General features: G+C 39.0%; 1 protein-coding gene across 1 annotated transcript in view; it reads right to left on the bottom strand.

Moving 5' to 3' along the window:
* LOC150077673 (uncharacterized) overlaps positions 1-18024 on the bottom strand; it is a 372161-nt gene that overhangs the window by 62840 nt on the left and 291297 nt on the right. Inside the window, exons 2-3 of the mRNA XM_090384710.1 lie at positions 14481-14540; positions 1743-1884 (exon numbers count right to left, since the gene is read on the bottom strand). Coding sequence (XP_090240836.1) covers positions 1743-1884; positions 14481-14540 — 202 coding nt within the window. The remainder of the gene's footprint in view (positions 1-1742; positions 1885-14480; positions 14541-18024) is intronic.

An 18024-nucleotide genomic window follows, 5' to 3' on the forward strand; every position in this document is an offset into this window, starting at 1 on the left:
TTTTTATTCACTGCCATATGTCTCATTAGGTCATCTGACATCCATTTAGGCCTAAACCTTGAACAATATTTCTTAGTTGGTATGTAAAGCCTAGTAGCTTCCAAGATAAGTTCTTTGAATGCTTTCCATTTTGAATTTGCTGTTGGTAACATCATCAGTTGGTCCCACTGTATAGAATTTAAATACTGTCTCAGACCATCATAGTCACCTTTACGAAAGCAATAACTCTTCCCTTTACCCCTGATGGTAGTTACCTCTTTGATAAATCCCACTTCAGCACACTGTGATCTCTGCCATCTAGTGGTTCCTCTATCTGCAGATTCTTAATGCATGAAGAATCAGTACTGATAATCAAATCAAGAGTATTACTCCCTCTAGTTGCCTCCGAAAATGCTGATGTAGAAAACAATCATCCAATAAATCCCGAAAAGTCTTGCTAGTGTGTGAGTGACCAACCCACAAATTCCAGTCAATATGTGGGAAATTAAAATCCCCCATTATAAGACTCTCTGATTTACTGGCCCACTCTATTTCCCTGTACAATTTATTATTATACTCATCAGAGTCATTAGGCCTATAGCACAATCCTACTCTCAATTTTGATCTCCCAATGCTTATGTCACACCAAACTGACTCGACACTGCACTGTCCAGCGATGTCCACTGGCTTCGCTTCACTTGGATTTTGTGTGTTTCTTAACTAATAGCATAACACCTCCTCCCTTCCTATCCTTTCTGTAGACGTTGTACTCCCCAAATTCCAGTTCTGCATTCCCTAAAACTGTGTGACACCACGTCTCTGATATCCCAACAATATCCGCCTTTGATGCTTTGAGGAATACCTCAAATTCATCAAATTTATTTACCAAACTGTGGTACAATTATAGGATAGTATAGGATAGGAAATGTGGTACAGTTATAGGATAGTCTTTCCTGGTAATGGATAAACTATGACAAGTTATCTAAGGGTTGCATGCATTAAAATAACAGCATGAGTGAGAGTTTTTAATTAATACAAACAATCCGTTTACGTTAATTAGTTGGATGCCATTTTAAATGGCAGTTACACTTCAGACCATTATTTGCTGTATTAAAAATTATCCATGTTTAAACAACTGCCATTGTTTAAACATGGATAATTTTTTTGAACAGCCCAGAGAAGAAATGGCATCCTTCTCTGGGCTATGCAGATATCAAATCTGCAAAAAGATTTGATATCTCAAAAAAACAAAAACTTATAAAAAGGTGAGCCAAGTTCTTTCACAAGTGTTGCAATCCACTATTCTTAGCTGAGCAAGACTTAGCAACAAATTATATCAGGCCCAAAGAAGGGAAGCGAGTTTGAACCCAAACAGATGTGCACATCACAAAAGTGTTATTTAAAAAAAAAAAAAAAAAATTAAAAATGTTTTCAATACAAAAAAAAAAAAAAAAAAACTATTCACAGGTGTGTTCATAATAGATTGAAAATGTAAAAAGTGAACAATTTTGAATAATTTCTTGCTGGTAAAAGGTTTTAAAAAGTCGACACCTCAGGAAAAGAACATTCCCCATTGTGATGAAGATGGCCATACCCACTGGATGATTAAAAATTCAGAACTGGAACTTCCAGATCTTTTATTTTTTATTTGCATAAACATGCCAAAAACTGTCAAATCAAATTATACTAAGAGTTTCCTTTTGTATTTTATATACTAATTTCATATTAAAAAAAAAAAAAAAAAATTTATAATTATTTCTTACATCCACCTGAACCAGAATCATCCTCTCCTCCATCTGGCCCAAATCCTGACCCTGGTGTATCTTCATCATCTTCTCCTCGTCCTGAAGAATGATCTAAATCTCCAAACTCCTCATATATGGCACTGCCCTCTATCTGGTCTCCCTGAGAATATATTGTAAATAATATTTAGTGGTATATTTTAGTAGACAATACATTTTAACTAAAATTTTTCAAAAATGAAGTTTATTAAAATAATATATAAAGTTATAAAATTAAAGTTTTATGTAAAACTTTATTAAAATGAGGTATGTAATGTTAGTCCACTAGCATTACTTTGACAAAACATTGATAAGCATGTATAAGATACCCTATTTTACTAGAAGTGACACAGAAATAACTATTATCACTTAAAAGAAAGGTAACCAATTATATAGTAAGCTCCCAACTAGGATTTTTTTAATTTTTGGGAAATTTATTTCCCAAAAATTGAAAAACTGAAAAATGAGAGCAATTCCATAAGAAAATCCACAAAATTAAAGGAAAACTCACAAATGACAAAAATGTAATTTTTTTTGTCAATGTATTCATATTTGTAAAAGCATACTACAACATGAGAAAGTGTTGGCATCAAATTTAATACGAACATATAATTTTTTTAAAAAAGAAAACAATGAAGTTCACTTTTCTTCTTTGTTTATCTTCCTAAGAATGGTGCTATATATAAATTTTAAAGCATCATATTAACATTAGCATTAGTTGAGGCATATGGTGCAAGAAAGCAAGCAAGCTTATACAGCATCAGCAAAAAAAAAAGAAAAAAAAAAAAAACTTCCCATTTTGTCTATACAGTCACTCCAAATGTTTATCTATTTCAGCCTTAAATTTATTTAAGCGTCAACTTCCACAACAACAGATGGAAGTCTGTTCCAGCAATCAACTACCCATTGGCTAAAGGCAAACTTTCGCACAACTATTCTACAGCTGTCTTTCCTCAATTTGAATCTATGCCCCCTCAGGTTCTTAGTCTGAGCAAGCGGAAGTATCCCATCAACATTGAGCCTGCTCAAACCATTCAAGGCCTTATACACATCAATCAGATCACCCCACAGGTGCCTAGTCTCCAGATGCTGCAAATATTGTCACAGAGAGCAGAGTCTCCTTGCTCTAGCACATAATCAAGTAGAGGCTCATTAAAGTTGACAACATAGTACCTTTTACATGCTTACTGATCAGCTGAGGTTACTGTTCAATAGAAAATAAAAAGAACAATCCTGGTTTGCTTTAACATGAGATACACAGATAAAAAAAAAACAAGAGAAGAATGTTAAAATTAATATCAGTAGGGGCAAATAAAATGATGCACAGAAGCAAGCTTATACAGCAACAACCAAAAAAAAAAAAAAAAAAAAAACCAACAACAATTCTGCACCCATATTTTATCAATTTAAATTTATGTACCTCTATGTTTATTGCCCGAGAATGAGTAAAATGCCATCAACATTTAGTTTACTCAGTACAATTAATGGTAGCGATTGGAAATGATGCAAGCTTATACAGGGTTATTCAAAATGAAGTCCGGGGTTTCAAACAATTCCTGTACACATATGAGCAGACATAGGAAGAAAGAAATATTTCCAGAATGCAAGTATAGTAATGAAGTTTTTTTACATACCTCATAAATGTTCAATATGAGAGCCTTTAGTGATCCAGCAGACATCAACTCGGAAAAAGAATTCTTCCCACATACGGCTTAGTAAGTCAGGAGTGATGCTGTCAATGGTTTTGGTGATCCGATCTTTCAGTTCTGGTATAGTCGCAGGTAAGGGAGGCACAAAAACGTTATCTTTTATGAAATTCCACAGGAAGAAATTACATGGCGTTAGGTCGGGAGACCGAGGCGGCCAGGATTCGATCTGCTGATCTGCAGCACTCCCACGTCCGATCCATTGCTGCGGTAAATGGCGTTTTAAAAAATCCGGACTATGTGATAGAAGTGACATGGGACACCATCTTGCTGTAGGATGAAGTTCACACTATCATCCTGTAGTAGGGGTAGAAGTCATAAGCATATTAAATCCAGATAAATCTCCCCAGTTACAATCTTTTCACAAAAGAAAAATGGACCATAAACTTTCCTTTGAGATATGGCACAAAAGACATTTACTTTTGGAGAGTCCCGCTCATGTTCCACACGTGTATGCAGATTTGATGTCCCCCAAAATCACACATTCTGCTTATTCACTTTCCCCGACAAATGGAAGGTCGATTCATCAGAAAAAATCACTCTGTCAGCAAACTTGTTCCAAAATCTTGTTCCATGTGGCTCTGCAGTGCAGTGCAGAAGTTACTCCTCGCGTACAGATCATCTGGTTTCAAAGACTGCAACAGGGTTAGACAATATGGTTTCATTAGTAATCGCTTCAGCAAAACACGCCAAACTGTAGTTTGTGGGATGTGAAGTTCTTTGCTTGCCCTCGTAGTGGATTTCCTTGGGCTCCTTAGAAAAGTTTCCCTAATGTGTTCCACATTAGCATCTGATACGGACGAGCGACCGAGACGTTTTCCCTTGCACAGACATCCTGTCTCCTTAAACTGTATATACCATCATTTAATTGTCTTGTACGTCAGCAGATATTTCTTAAATTTTGTCCGAAAGTGCCGTTGCACAACGGTAACAGATTTACTTACATGAAACTCCAACACAGTAAAAGCTTTCTCATTACATTCCGAAGCCATGTCACAACAAGGCAGAACTGGCATCACAGGCAAACGAATGACTGCACGGCAGTATGTGTCCAACGCCATCTGGTGGTTAGCCGTCCAGCATACCGAACATTGCGAACGTGGGAACGAAACTTGAGATATTATGCATTCTTTCGAGATGCCTACAAATGATTAGGACACATGGTTTCCCAAAAAAAAATTCTGAAACCCCAGACTTCATTTTGAATAACCCTGTATTATTTGTCTAGTTCTTCCTTGAATTTATTCAACCCATCCACTTCCACAACAAAAGATGGAAACCTGTTCCAACAATCAACCACCTGCTGGCTGAAGACAAACTTCTGCAGATCTATCCTGCAACCATCCTTCGTGAACTTGAATGTGTGTAGTCTCAGTAAGAGAAAGAATGCCATCAACATTTAGTATACTCAATCTATACAAGGCTTTAAACACCTCAATGTGATCTCCCCACAGATGCCTTGTCTCCATGGAGGTTTATTTATTTATTATTTATTTATTTTTTTGGCTAATGCTGCATAAGCTTGCTTTCTTGCATCATATACCTCTGCTAATGCTAACTGGGTGAATATACCATTTTTTTTTTTTTTTTTTTTTTTTTTAGCATTTTTAGCATTAGTAGAGGCATTTGATGCAAGAAAGCAAGCTTATGCAGCATCAGCCAAAAAAAAAAAACCCACTTCCACTTCACCCCTCTGTTCGTTCAAAATACCTGTCCAGCTGAGCCTTAAACTTATTTAGGCTATCAACCTCCACCACAAGGGATGGAAGTCTGTTCCACCAACCAACCACCCGCTGGCTAAAGGCAAATTTCCGCACGTCTATCCTACATCTGTCTTTCCTCAATTTGAATTTATGCCCTCTCAGGTGATTTTTCTGAGCTAGAGGAAGAATCCCATCAGCATTGAGCATGCTCACTCGTTCCAGCAGCTCTACATCCTTCTTGAAATGAGGCCTCCAGACCTGTATACAGTACTCTAGGTGTGGCCTGACCATCGCCTTATACAATGGAATAATCACCTCCTTATCCCTGCTGGAAACGTTCCTGTATATCATTGACAATACTCCATGAGCTACTCTTGCAGCCCGTCTGCACTGCTCAGAGAACTTCATATCTGCCTGCACAACCACCCCCAAGTCCCTTTCATTCTCTACCACTGTCAGTGTAGTACCACAGAGTTGATACGTTGCTCTGGGGTTGCTGTTTCCCATGTGTAGTACTTTACATTTGTCAATGTTAAACTTCATTTGCCACCTCTCGCCCATCTGCTCAACCTTTCCAGATCCTGTTGCAGCAGCATAGTGTCAGTAGTGTCCTTGACAACCCTGCCAACCTTTGTATTGTCTGCAAACTTGGACATTAAGCCCGATATACCATCATCAATATCATTAATAAATACAGAAAACAATAATGGACCCAACACTGAGCCCTGAGGGACTCCACTAATAACATCAGTCCACGATGAGCAGTGTCCATTGATTACCACTCTCTGTCTTCTCCCCCTCAACCACCCCTTTATCCATAGCAGCAATTTGCCTCCAATGTCACACTGCTCCAATTTGTGTAGCAGTCTTCCATGTGCAACAGTATCAAAAGCCTTTCTAAGATCCAAGTATATAATATCAAAGTTATTCCCTGCATCCAGTTCTTTTGTGACTGCATCATAGTATCCAATCAAGTTGGTCAGGCAAGACTTCCCTTAACAAAACCATGCTGTGTCTGAGCTATAACTGAAGTCTTGTCTAAATGATCCTGCAGTGCTTCTTTAACCAGTGCCTCCATTAATTTTCCTGGAACAGAGATTAAGCTCACAGGTCTATAATTACTTGTGTCAGCTTTTGATCCTCCTTTGTGAATTGGGGTCACATTTGCACATTTCCAGTCTATGGGTACCTCCCCCGAGTCCAAGGAAGCTCTCATAATTATGGCTAAGGGTTTGCTTACTTCCCTTGCTGCCTCCTTTAATATAACTGGATAGATCCCATCCACCCCAGGTGCCTTTCTTGTGTTTATCTTCAACAGTTTCTCCTCCACTTTACTCCCAGTTATTTCAAGATTCTGTAGCTTACTGCTAGAGTTGAATACACCTCTGGCATTCCCCTCGCTGAATAACTCCTCATGTGTGAATGTCGATGCAAAATATTCATTTAGTTTGTTAGCTACCTGAGCAGGATCATCAACAGTTGACCCCTCAATATCAAGTGGACCAATCTGATTCATCCCCTTCCTTCTAGAGTTTACATAAGTAAAGAACTCTTTGCTGTTTTTCTTTGCATCCCTTGCCAACAATTTCTCGTAATCTGCCTTCGCCTGCCTAACCTCCTTTGTAACTTGGTTACATATCAACTTGTATCTATCATAGGCTTCTGTGTCATGTGTTAATTTGTATGTATCCCATGCATTTTTCTTCTCTGCCATATGCCTCATTAGTTCATCTGATATCCATTTTGGCCTAAACCTTGAACAATATTTCTTAGTTGGTATGTAAAGCCTAGTAGCTTCCAAGATAAGTTCTTTGAATGCTTCCCATTTTGAATTTGCTGTTGGTAACATCATCAGTTGGTCCCACTGTATAGAATTTAAATACTGTCTCAGTCCATCGTAGTTGCCTTTACGGAAGCAATAACCCTTCCCTTTACCCCTAATGGTAGTTAACTCTTTGAGTAAATCCCACTTCAGCACACTGTGATCACTGCCACCTAGTGGTTCATTTATCTGCAGATTCTTAATGCATGAAGAATCACTGCTGATAATCAAATCAAGAGTATTACTCCCTCTAGTTGCCTCCCAAACATGCTGATGTAGAAAACAATCATCCAATAAATCCACAAAAGCCCTGCTAGTGTGTGAGTAACCAGCCCCCAAATTCCAGTCAATATCTGGGAAATTAAAATCTCCCATTATAAGACACTCTGATTTACTGGCCCACTCTATTTCCCTGTACAGTTCCTTATTATACTCATCAGAGTCATTAGGCCTATAGCACACTCCTACTCTCAATTTTGATCTCCCAATGTTTATGTCACACCAAACTGACTCCACACTGCACTGTCCAGTGATGTCGACTGGCTTCACTTCCTTGGTTTTTATGTGTTTCTTAACTAATAGCATAACCCCTCCCCCCTTCCTATCCTGTCTATCCTTTCTGTAGACGTTGTACTCCCCAAATTGCAGTTCTGCATCCCTTATATCTGTGTGACACCACGTCTCTGATATCCCAACAATATCTGCCTTCGATGTTTTGAGCAATACCTCAAATTCATCAAATTTATTTACTAAACTCCTAGCATTGGTGTACACGCAAGTATACCTGCACCTGTTTCTATTCTTAGCTACCCTAACACAACCCATGTGTTTACTTGTACCGCAATGACTCCCAGCAGTCTCTGAAATATCCTGCATCTTGATTTTCAGGCTTGTGCTCATTCCAATAGAAGCAGTGCAAGAATCTCTTTCACCTCTGCCAGTGGCTACTGTCAATCTATTGGTCTTTGTCTCCCCCCAAGCTAGCAGTTTTCCGACCCACCTAACACTGCCTCGATAGCATCAGCAAATATTCTTGCACCCTTTCTATTTAAGTGTATCCCATCCCTGTAGAAGCAATCTCTCCTGTTAACAAGTACAGTCCAGGCTGAAAAAAATTCTACCCCTTGAGCCTTGCACAATCTTTCCAGGGCCGAATTGATCGACAAGGCTCTCATCATATACTCCCTCCTATCGTGTCTGGGCAGAATTGCAGACACTTTCAAATTCAACCCTAATTCTCGGCTTTTGTTCAACAGTGACCTGTACTTGTTAAGTAATTCTGCCGGTCTCCTATTCTTAATATTATTAGTGCCAACGTGTACAACTATATCACCTTTTGTGCCCTTAAAAGATGATATTCGCTCTACAACGTCATCAACCTTTGCCCCTGGCAGACATACCCTGGTCCTGTTCCACCTATCTTTTTTACAAAGCATGTTCCCCGTTTCCCTGACAATGGAGTCACCAACAACTACTAGTTCCTTCGGGACCAGCGCATTCTGCCTTAGGGGTTGTCTCTGTGTCACGCGATGCCCAAGTGCAAGCTCTGGCGTTGATGTGGGCAGCTGAGAGCTTGATGGGCCCCTCAATTTAGTTTCTTCGAGGGCATCCACCCTGTCCTTCAAGCTCTCATATAGGCCCACAAGAACGCCGAGTTGTTGCCTGATATCGATACACTCCTTGCATCGCGCACACACAAAGACATCCCCCTTGGGAGTATCATTTCCCGTACCCGATTGCTCTGCAAACATCAAGCAAACAGTGCATTTTACCAGACTATACAAAAGAAACATTTTTTTATGGAAAATGTAAACATACAGAATGCTGTGAAACAAAAGAGAGAATGATAAAGAGTCAATGATATACAGGAATTTTGCTAGCTGGGATAAGGAGGTGATTATTCCCTTGTATAAGGCAATGGTCAAGCAACACCTTGAGTACTGCGTAGAGGTCTGGAGGCTTACTGTTAGGAAGGATATAGAGTTTCTAGAATGAGTGCAGAGAAAGGGATGATCTTATGAAGAAAGGCTTAAGTTCTGCTTGAGGTGTAGTAGTAGTAGTAGTGGCATGTGATGCAAGAAAGCAAATGTATGAGCTTATGCAGCATCAGCCAAAAAAAAAAATCACACCATTCCCTCCAAATGCCTGTCCAGTTCCTCCTTAAATTTATTCAACCTATCAACTTCCACAACGACAGATGGAAGTTTGTTCCAGCAATTAATCACCCACTGGCTAAAGGCAAATTTCCGCACATCTATTCTACATCTGTCCTTTCTTAATTTGAATTGATGCCCCCTTAGGTTCGTAATCTGAACGATCCCATCAGAATTCAGCGTGCTGAACCCATTCAAGGCTTTATATCCCTCAATCAGATCACCGCGCAGGTGCCTAGTTTCCAGCCACTGCAATTTGCAGAACTTAAGCCTCTCTTGATAAGAGGATCCCTTCATTCCCCTCATCAATCTTGTTGCCCTTCTCTCTACACGCTCAAGTAAATCTACATCCTTCCTAAAATGAGGCCTCCAGACCTGTGCACAGTACTCAAGGCATGGCCTGACCATTGCCTTATACAGAGGGATAATCACCTCCTTTTCCCTGCTAGTAAAATTCCTATATATCATTGACAAAACCCCATGACCTGACCTGGCAGCCTGTCTGCATTGCTCAGAAAACTTCATATCTGCCTGCACAAATACTCCCAGGTCTTTTTCATTTTCTACCACCTTAAGTGTAGTACCACACAGTTGGTACGTTTCTCTGGGGTTACTTCTACCCATATGCAGTACTTTGCATTTGTCAAGGTTAAACTTCAGTTGCCACTTCTTAGCCCATCTGCCCAAATTATCTAGATCTTCTTGCAGTAGCACACTGCCATTACTATCATTAACAACCCTGCCAACCTTTGTATCATCTGCAAACTTCAACATTAAGCCTGATAAACCTTCATCAATATCATTGATAAATATACAAAACAACAGTGGACCCAACACCGAACCCTGTTAGACTCCACTAATAACATTAGTCCAAGAAGAGCTTCTTCTTATTTCTTATTTGGTTTTTAGGAGCATTAGCAACTAAGGCCATATTGCTCCGGGAATATGCGGTGGTCATTCCCTTGACCTTTCCGCATCCTCTGTATTTGGTGGTGACGGGCTCGAACCCCGGTCTAATCAAGAAGCGTGTACTACGCACTGCTGCTCCTTCCCACCTGGCTACGGAGGCGCCCCAAGAAGAGCAGCACCCATTGATTACCACCCTCTGTCTTCTCGCACTTAACCATCCTTTTATCCATTGTAGCAACTTATCCTTAATACCATAAGGCCTTGAATGGTTTGAGCAGACTCAATGCTAATGGGATTCTTCTGCTTGCTCAGATTAAGAACCTGAGGGGGCATAGATTCAAATTGCTGAAAGACAGTTACAGAATAGATGTATAGAAGTTTGCCTTTAGCCAGTGGGTAGTTGATTGCTAGAAAAGACTTCCATCTGTTGTTGTGGAAGCTGATAGTTTAAATAAATTGAAGTCTGAACTAGAGAAATATTTGGAGTGACCCAATGGGTGAAACGGGAAGGGTTTTTTTTGGCTGATGCTGTATAAGCTTGCTTTCTTGCATCATATGCCTCAACCAATGCTAATTCTAATATTCTAGCATCCCTTCTATTTAAGTGTATCCCATGCCAGTAGAAACAGTCTCTCTTGTGTACAGCCACAGACCCCACTGAGCAAAATTCTACCTCAGAGCCTTGTATAGAGTCTCCAGGGTCAAATTGATTAAGGCTCTCAACATGTACTCTCTCCTATTTTGTGAGTTTGGGCAGAATTTCAGACAGTTTCAATTTCAATCCAAACTCATGACTTTTTCTCAACATTACGTTTTCTATTAGTAGTGGCAATTATGCAAGTTAATTAACAGGTACATTGCTCTGTACTTGTTCATTAATCCTCAGATCAGCTACTCTTAAAATCCTCAGTACCAACATGTATAACAATATCACCTTAAAAGAAGACAGCTGCTCTACACCACCATGAACTTTGGTTCCTAGCAGATATACTCTTTCCTTTTTGCACAGTATGTTTTACCTTTTCCTGACAATCAAGTCACCATCTATAGCAACCTACCATGGGACTAAAGATCTGTGCTGCAGCAGATGTTATGTTTGACGTTGGGGTATGGGCTCAAACTGCTGAAACTGTATGAACTGTCCACTTCTCACTGTCTTTCTGGTTCAAGAAAGCAGTTGGGACAGGTTCAAGACATTTTAACCAACTATGAAAACATTAAAAATGTTCTAAAAGCAAAGAAATTAAGAAAAACATTAAAAATGTTCTAAAAGCAAAGAAATTAAGGAGCACAGAATTCAGTGGTTGATACAGATTATACTGTTAACTTCAGGGAACGGCTGCTTATATGCCTTTCTGTAACTTACTTAATTCACTAAACCTTTTGTGCATTATCTGTATGTTTTATGTATCAAGCTATATCTTTCAAAGAGGAGTGTTGTTTCCCTTGAATTTCCCCTTAAAAGTTCAAGTTTTCTCTAAGGAAATGCATCAAAAAAGTCCCACAAAGTGTTTTTGGTGCAAACAGCAATGACTAATTGTCCTTCAATAATTCTTCTATTATTTACATGTCTTTTCTCTCTTTTTGTTACACAGCATTCTGTATCTTCTATTAGAATGAGCAGGCTGCTGCTCATTTTAATAGAAGCAGTGTAAGAATCACTTTTGCCTTGGCCTGCGGCCATTGTTAACGTTTTAGTCTGTGTACCCTCCCCCAAGCTAGCAGTTTTCCCACCCACTTAACACTGCCTCGATAGCATCAGCAAATATTCTTGCACCCTTTCTATTTAAGTGTATCCCATCCCTGTAGAAACAGTCTCTCCTGTCAACAAGCACAGACTAGGCTGAAAAAAATTCTACCCCTTAAGCCTCGCACAATCTCTCCAGGGCTGAATTGATCGACAAGGCTCTCATCATATACTCCCTCCTATTGTCTCTGGGCAGAATTGCAGACACTTTCACATTCAACTCTAACTTGGACTTTTTTTCGACAATGACCTGTACTTTAGCATTAGCATTAGTAGAGGCATTTGATGCAAGAAAGCAAGCTTATGCAGCATCAGCCAAAAAAAAAAAAAAAAAAAAAAAAAAAAGTAACATAAATAAATAAAAATAACCACTTCCACTTCACCCCTCTGTTCGTTCGAAATACCTGTCCAGCTGAGCCTTAAACTTATTTAGGCTATCAACTTCCACGACAAGGGATGGAAGTCTGTTCCACCCACCAACCACCCGCTGGCTAAAGGCAAATTTCCGCACATCTATCCTACATCTGTCTTTCCTCAATTTGAATTTATGCCCTCTCAGGTGATTTTTCTGAGCTAGAGGAAGAATCCCATCAGCATTGAGCATGCTCAAACCATTCAAGGCTTTGTACACCTCTATCAGATCACCCCGCTGGTGCCTAGTTTCCAGACACTGTAATTTGCAAAACTTAAGCCTTTCTTCGTAAGAGAACCCCTTTGTCCCATTCACCAATCTAGTTGCCCTTCTCTGTACTCGTTCCAGCAGCTCTACATCCTTCCTGAAATGAGGCCTCCAGGCCTGTATACAGTACTCTAGGTGTGGCCTGACCATTGCCTTATACAAGGGAATAATCACCTCCTTATCCCTGCTAGAAAAATTTCTATATATCATTGACAATACACCATGAGCTACTCTTGCAGCTCGTCTGCACTGCTCAGAGAACTTCATATCTGCCTGCACCACCACCCCCAGGTCCCTTTCATTCTCTACCACTGTCAGTGTAGTACCACAGAGTTGATACGTTGCTCTGGGGTTGCTGTTTCCCATATGTAGTACTTTACATTTGTCAATGTTAAACTTCATTTGCCACCTCGAAGCCCATCTGCTCAACCTTTCCAAATCCTGTTGCAGCAGCATAGTGTCAGTAGTGTCCTTGACAACCCTGCCAACCTTTGTATCGTCTGCAAACTTGGACATTAAGCCTGATATACCATCATCAATATCATTTATAAATACAGAAAACAATAAAGGCCCCAATACTGAACCCTGAGGGACTCCACTAATAACATTAGTCCACGATGAGCAGTGTCCATTGATTACCACTCTCTGTCTTCTCCCCCTCAACCACCCCTTTATCCATAGCAGCAACTTGCCTCCAATGCCACACTGCTCCAATTTGTGCAGCAGTCTTCCATGTGCAACAGTATCAAAAGCCTTTCTAAGATCCAAGTATATAATATCAAAGTTATTCCCTGCATCCAGTTCTTTTGTGACTGCATCATAGTATCCAATCAAATTGGTCAGGCAAGACTTCCCCTTAACAAAACCATGCTGTGTCCTAGCTATAACTGAAGTCTTGTCTAGATGATCCTGCAGTGCTTCTTTCACCAGTGCCTCCATTAATTTTCCGGGAACAGAAGTTAAACTCACAGGTCTATAATTACTTGTGTCAGCCTTTGATCCCCCTTTGTGAATTGGGGTCACATTTGCACATCTCCAGTCAATGGGTACCTCCCCTGAGTCCAAGGAAGCTCTCATAATTATGGCTAAGGGTTTGCTTACCTCCTTTGCTGCCTCCTTTAATATAACTGGATAGATCCCATCCACCCCAGGTGCCTTTCTTGTGTTTATCTTCAACAATTTCTCCTCCACTTTGCTCTCAGTTATTACAAGATTCTCTAGCTTACTGCTAGAGTTGAATACACCTCTGGCATTCCCCTCGCTGAATAACTCCTCATGTGTGAATGTCGATGCAAAATATTCATTTAGTTTGTTAGCTACCCGAGCAGGGTCATCAACAGTTGACCCATCGATCTCAAGTGGACCAATCTGATTCATCCCCTTCCTTCTAGAGTTTACATAAGTAAAGAACTCTTTGCTGTTTTTCTTCGCATCCCTTGCCAAGGATCTCTCGTAATCTGCCTTCGCCTGCCTAACCTCCTTTGTAACTTGGTTACAGATCAACTTGTAAAACTTGTTGACTTGTTGACATTTACTTGTTGAGTAAATCTGCAGATCTCTTACTCTTAATGTCGTTAGTTCTAATGTGTACAACAATATCACCTTTTGTGCAATTAAAAGATGATATCTGCTCTACAAGGCCTCATATTTGCCCCTGGCAAACATACCTGGTCCTGTTCCACCTATCAGTTATTATAATAATGCTTGGGAAACAATGTACTGAATATTTTGTGTCAATGTGCAGACTTGAGTGTGCAATACATATAATATTTACAGTATTTCTGGACATGGCCTGCCCTTCTATTATTCATCCCCCTTCTATTCTACATCCATGTTCTCCCAGAATAAAGTAATCTGTCTTAAATTACTGCTTCTTAATAAGATACTTTAAATGGCTTTCCTATTATTGTCAATGCTCTCCAAACTAAAAATTCATAATATCAGTAATCAGGAAAAAACTAAGATAGCATAAACCAAATAATTAACAAAAACTTTGCTTACTTGGACATCATCAATAAAGAACATGCCATTATCTCCATGATTAATTGTCGTGCTGGAGACCTGCAAAAGTTTAAAAAATAAAAACTGTATTTTAAATACTGTATTGCACATTAACATACAGAGACTCAAAGCATACAGTTTTAGAAATTCGAAGTAAATAATAATATTAGTCACAAATTACTTTCTGAATTCAGAAGTATAACTGTATTTTTTAACTGGGAAAGTTATTTGCAAAAGTAATGAGGATGTTAATTCACATAACCATGCCAAGGTTAAGAACATTTTTTTTTTTTTTTTTTTTGGTTTCGCTTTTTAAAAATTTGAGAAAGTGACAGTGGCATTGAATTTTGGTAAACACCTCAAACAGTGTTTGCATCAAAATTTTGTTCTTTCAGAACTTGAAAATATAAAACAGCAAATGCTATTTTGCCTTTATCAAAATTATGAAAAGTAGGAGGAGTTCCTCACCATTGTAGTATTTTTCAAATTTTTTTTTGATTGCAGGATTTTAACTTCCTACTAAAATAAAATGGCTTTTTAATGCTTACAGCAGAGCACATTCTGTCTTCACTACGAGTTGCCGTCATACTGAACTAACTTTAACCTTCTGCTGCTAACATGACAGATGACACATTTTAAAATTTTGCTGTTACATTGTCCCAGCAATATTCTAATCTTCCCGTAATGCTTTGATTTCTCTGGATAAATAGAAATACAGATGTTCACGTTGTGTCAGAGCCCATGTGAGCATCTGTCTTCAATCTTTTTTTTTTTTTATGAACACCCCAAAGATGAAAGGTATAAGAACTTATAGTTTGTATAAGGGCTGAAGGGTGAGAAGATGAAAGAAGATACCTGTTGACACTAGACTTGAATTTCAGTAGTTTGCAATTTTCAGGAAATACGTGTGAAGGGAGGTAATTCGAGAAAATAGAAGTTGAAGGATTAAATGAGGAAGATAAAAGTTGGAGTCTGTTCCAGAAAATGGAAGTTGAAGGAACAAATGACAGAGAAGAAATGTAGGTTCTGTGAGTTTGAAGTTGGAAAGCAAAAAGATGCTGACTGGTTGTGGCATGTGTTTGGACTGGTTAGGAACAGAAAGGGGGGAATTATAGATGCCAATTCAGAAGAACAGTGCACATGGAAGTATCTACAGAAAAGGCATAAAGCAGAAACAGAATGTATATGAGACAGAGAGTGGAGAGACTTTGTAAGGGATGAGTCATTAATTAATCTAACTGTCCTCTTTGAATGGAGTCTAGAAACCTGAGAGAAATTATGGAGATGGGGCACTTCCATGGTAGGGAAGATTTGAGATTTGTACAGATGAGTAGTTGTATAGAAAACAGTAATGCTGAGAATAAAAGAGAAAACTCAGTTTTTTAGATGCAGAGAAAGCAACATTTGTGAGACTTATGCCATGAAAGATTAGAAGTCAGGGTAATCCCTAATTGGAGGAACAGGTTGCCTTCATGGGTGGTTGAATCTGACAGTTTGAATAAATTCAAAGGTCAACTGGATAGTTACCTATGTGAGGAGGGAAGCAAATAATTTGTATTTTCTTTATCTACTTGTTTGGTTTTTTTTTTTTTTGTTTTTTTTCTGGCCAGTGCAGTGAAGCTGTTTGTGCAGGGCAAGGTTTCTCAAACTAGAAGGTGAAATGCAATGTGCTATCGTCAGCAAAACTATGGATAGGATTTTTCAGTCAATGGGAGAAGATCACTGATATACAAGAGAGAGAGAATGGGAGAAAGAACTAAACTTTGGGGAACACTAATATTAGTGGAGAAGTTAAAATATAGAGAGCCAAAATACTCAATTGCAAAAAAAAACAGTTGGCTATCTATAAGATGGAAGCTCATTTAGAAGATGTTTATGCTAAACATGATCAAAAGCCTTTGAAATGCTATGAGCAACTGCTTGAGTTTCACCAAACTTTTCCAATTAATTTGTAGATAGGTAACATAAGCCATTAGTATATCACCATTGGATTAATACTGATAGAATCCATACTGGCAATCATTGATCAGATGTAAGTTTCTACATAATTTTGGAGTTGGTGGTCGATGGAAGTTCTACATTACTTTAAATTGGATGGGAGGGATTTGCTATCCTTTTAATGAAGTGGCTAAATATGATCAAATTTTCAAGCAGAAGGTAAAATAGCAGTGGAATAAGAAAGTATAAAAGGTATAAAAGGTTACCAAAAGTTAACACAGAACAGGAGTAAGCAAAAAAGCACAATGAGCTAGATGATTTTGTAATTACTGAGAGGAAAATGAAGTAGAAATTGTTGAAGATAAACATAAAAAATGCACCCAGGGTGGATGGGATCTATCCAGTTATATTAAAGGAGGCAAAGTAAGCAAATCCTTAGCCTCAATTATGAGAGCTTCTTTGGACTCAGGGGAGGTACCCATGGACTGGAGATGTGCAAATGTGACCCCAATTCACAAAGGAGGATCAAAGGGCGACACAAGTAATTATAGACCTGTTAGTTTAACTTCTCTTCCAGAAAAATTAATGGAGGCACTGGTTAAAGAAGCACTGCAGGATCTTCTAGACAAGACTTCAGTTATAGCTTGGACACAGCATGGTTTTGTTAAGGGAAAGTCTTGTCTGACCAATTTGATTGGATACTATGATGTGGTCACAAAGAAACTTGATGCAAAGAATAACTTTGATATCATATACTTGGATCTTAGAAAGGCTTTTGATACTGTTGCACATATTGGAGCAGTGTGGCATTGGAGGCAAATTGCTGCTATGGATAAAGGGATGGTTGAGTGGGAGAAGACAGAGAGTGGTAATCAATGGACACTGTTCATTGTAGACTAATGCTATTAGTGGAGTCCCTCAGTGTTCGGTGTTGGGTCCATTGTTGTTTTCTATATTTATAAATGATATATTATAAGAAGAATAATATAGGCTGAGAAGTGGCAATGATGGTATATCAAGCTTAATGTCCATGTTTGCAGACAATATGAAGGTTGGCAGGGTTGTTAAGGACACTAATGACAGTACGCTGCTGCAACAGGATCTGGAAAAGTGAGCAAATGGGCTGAGAAGTGGCAAATGAAGTTTAACATTGACAAATGTAAAGTACTACATATGGGAAGCAGTAACCCCAGAGTCACGTATCAACTCTGTGGTACTACACTGACAGTGGTAGAGAACGAAAAGGACCTGGGGTTAATTGTGCAGGCAGATATGAAGTGTTGTGAGCAGTGCAGACGGTCTGCAAGAGTAGCTCATAGTATCTTGTCAATGATATAAAGGAATTTTTCTAGCAGGGATAAGGAGGTGATTATCCCCTTGTATAAGTCTATGGTCAGGCCACACCTTGAGTACTGTATACAGATCTGGAGGCCTCATTTTAAGAAGGATATATAGCCGTTAGAACAAGTACAGAGAAGGGCAACAAGATTAGTGAATGGAACAAAGGCAAATTACAGTGCAAATTTACAGTGCAGTTTTGCAAATTACAATGTCTGGAGACTAGGCACTTGCGAGATGATCTGATTGAGGTGTATAAAGCCTTGAA

The sequence above is a fragment of the Mastigoproctus giganteus genome, chromosome 11 (assembly GCF_048544385.1).
Source record: "Mastigoproctus giganteus isolate SK-2022 chromosome 11, ASM4854438v1, whole genome shotgun sequence".
NCBI classification, from domain to species: Eukaryota; Metazoa; Arthropoda; class Arachnida; order Uropygi; family Thelyphonidae; genus Mastigoproctus; species Mastigoproctus giganteus.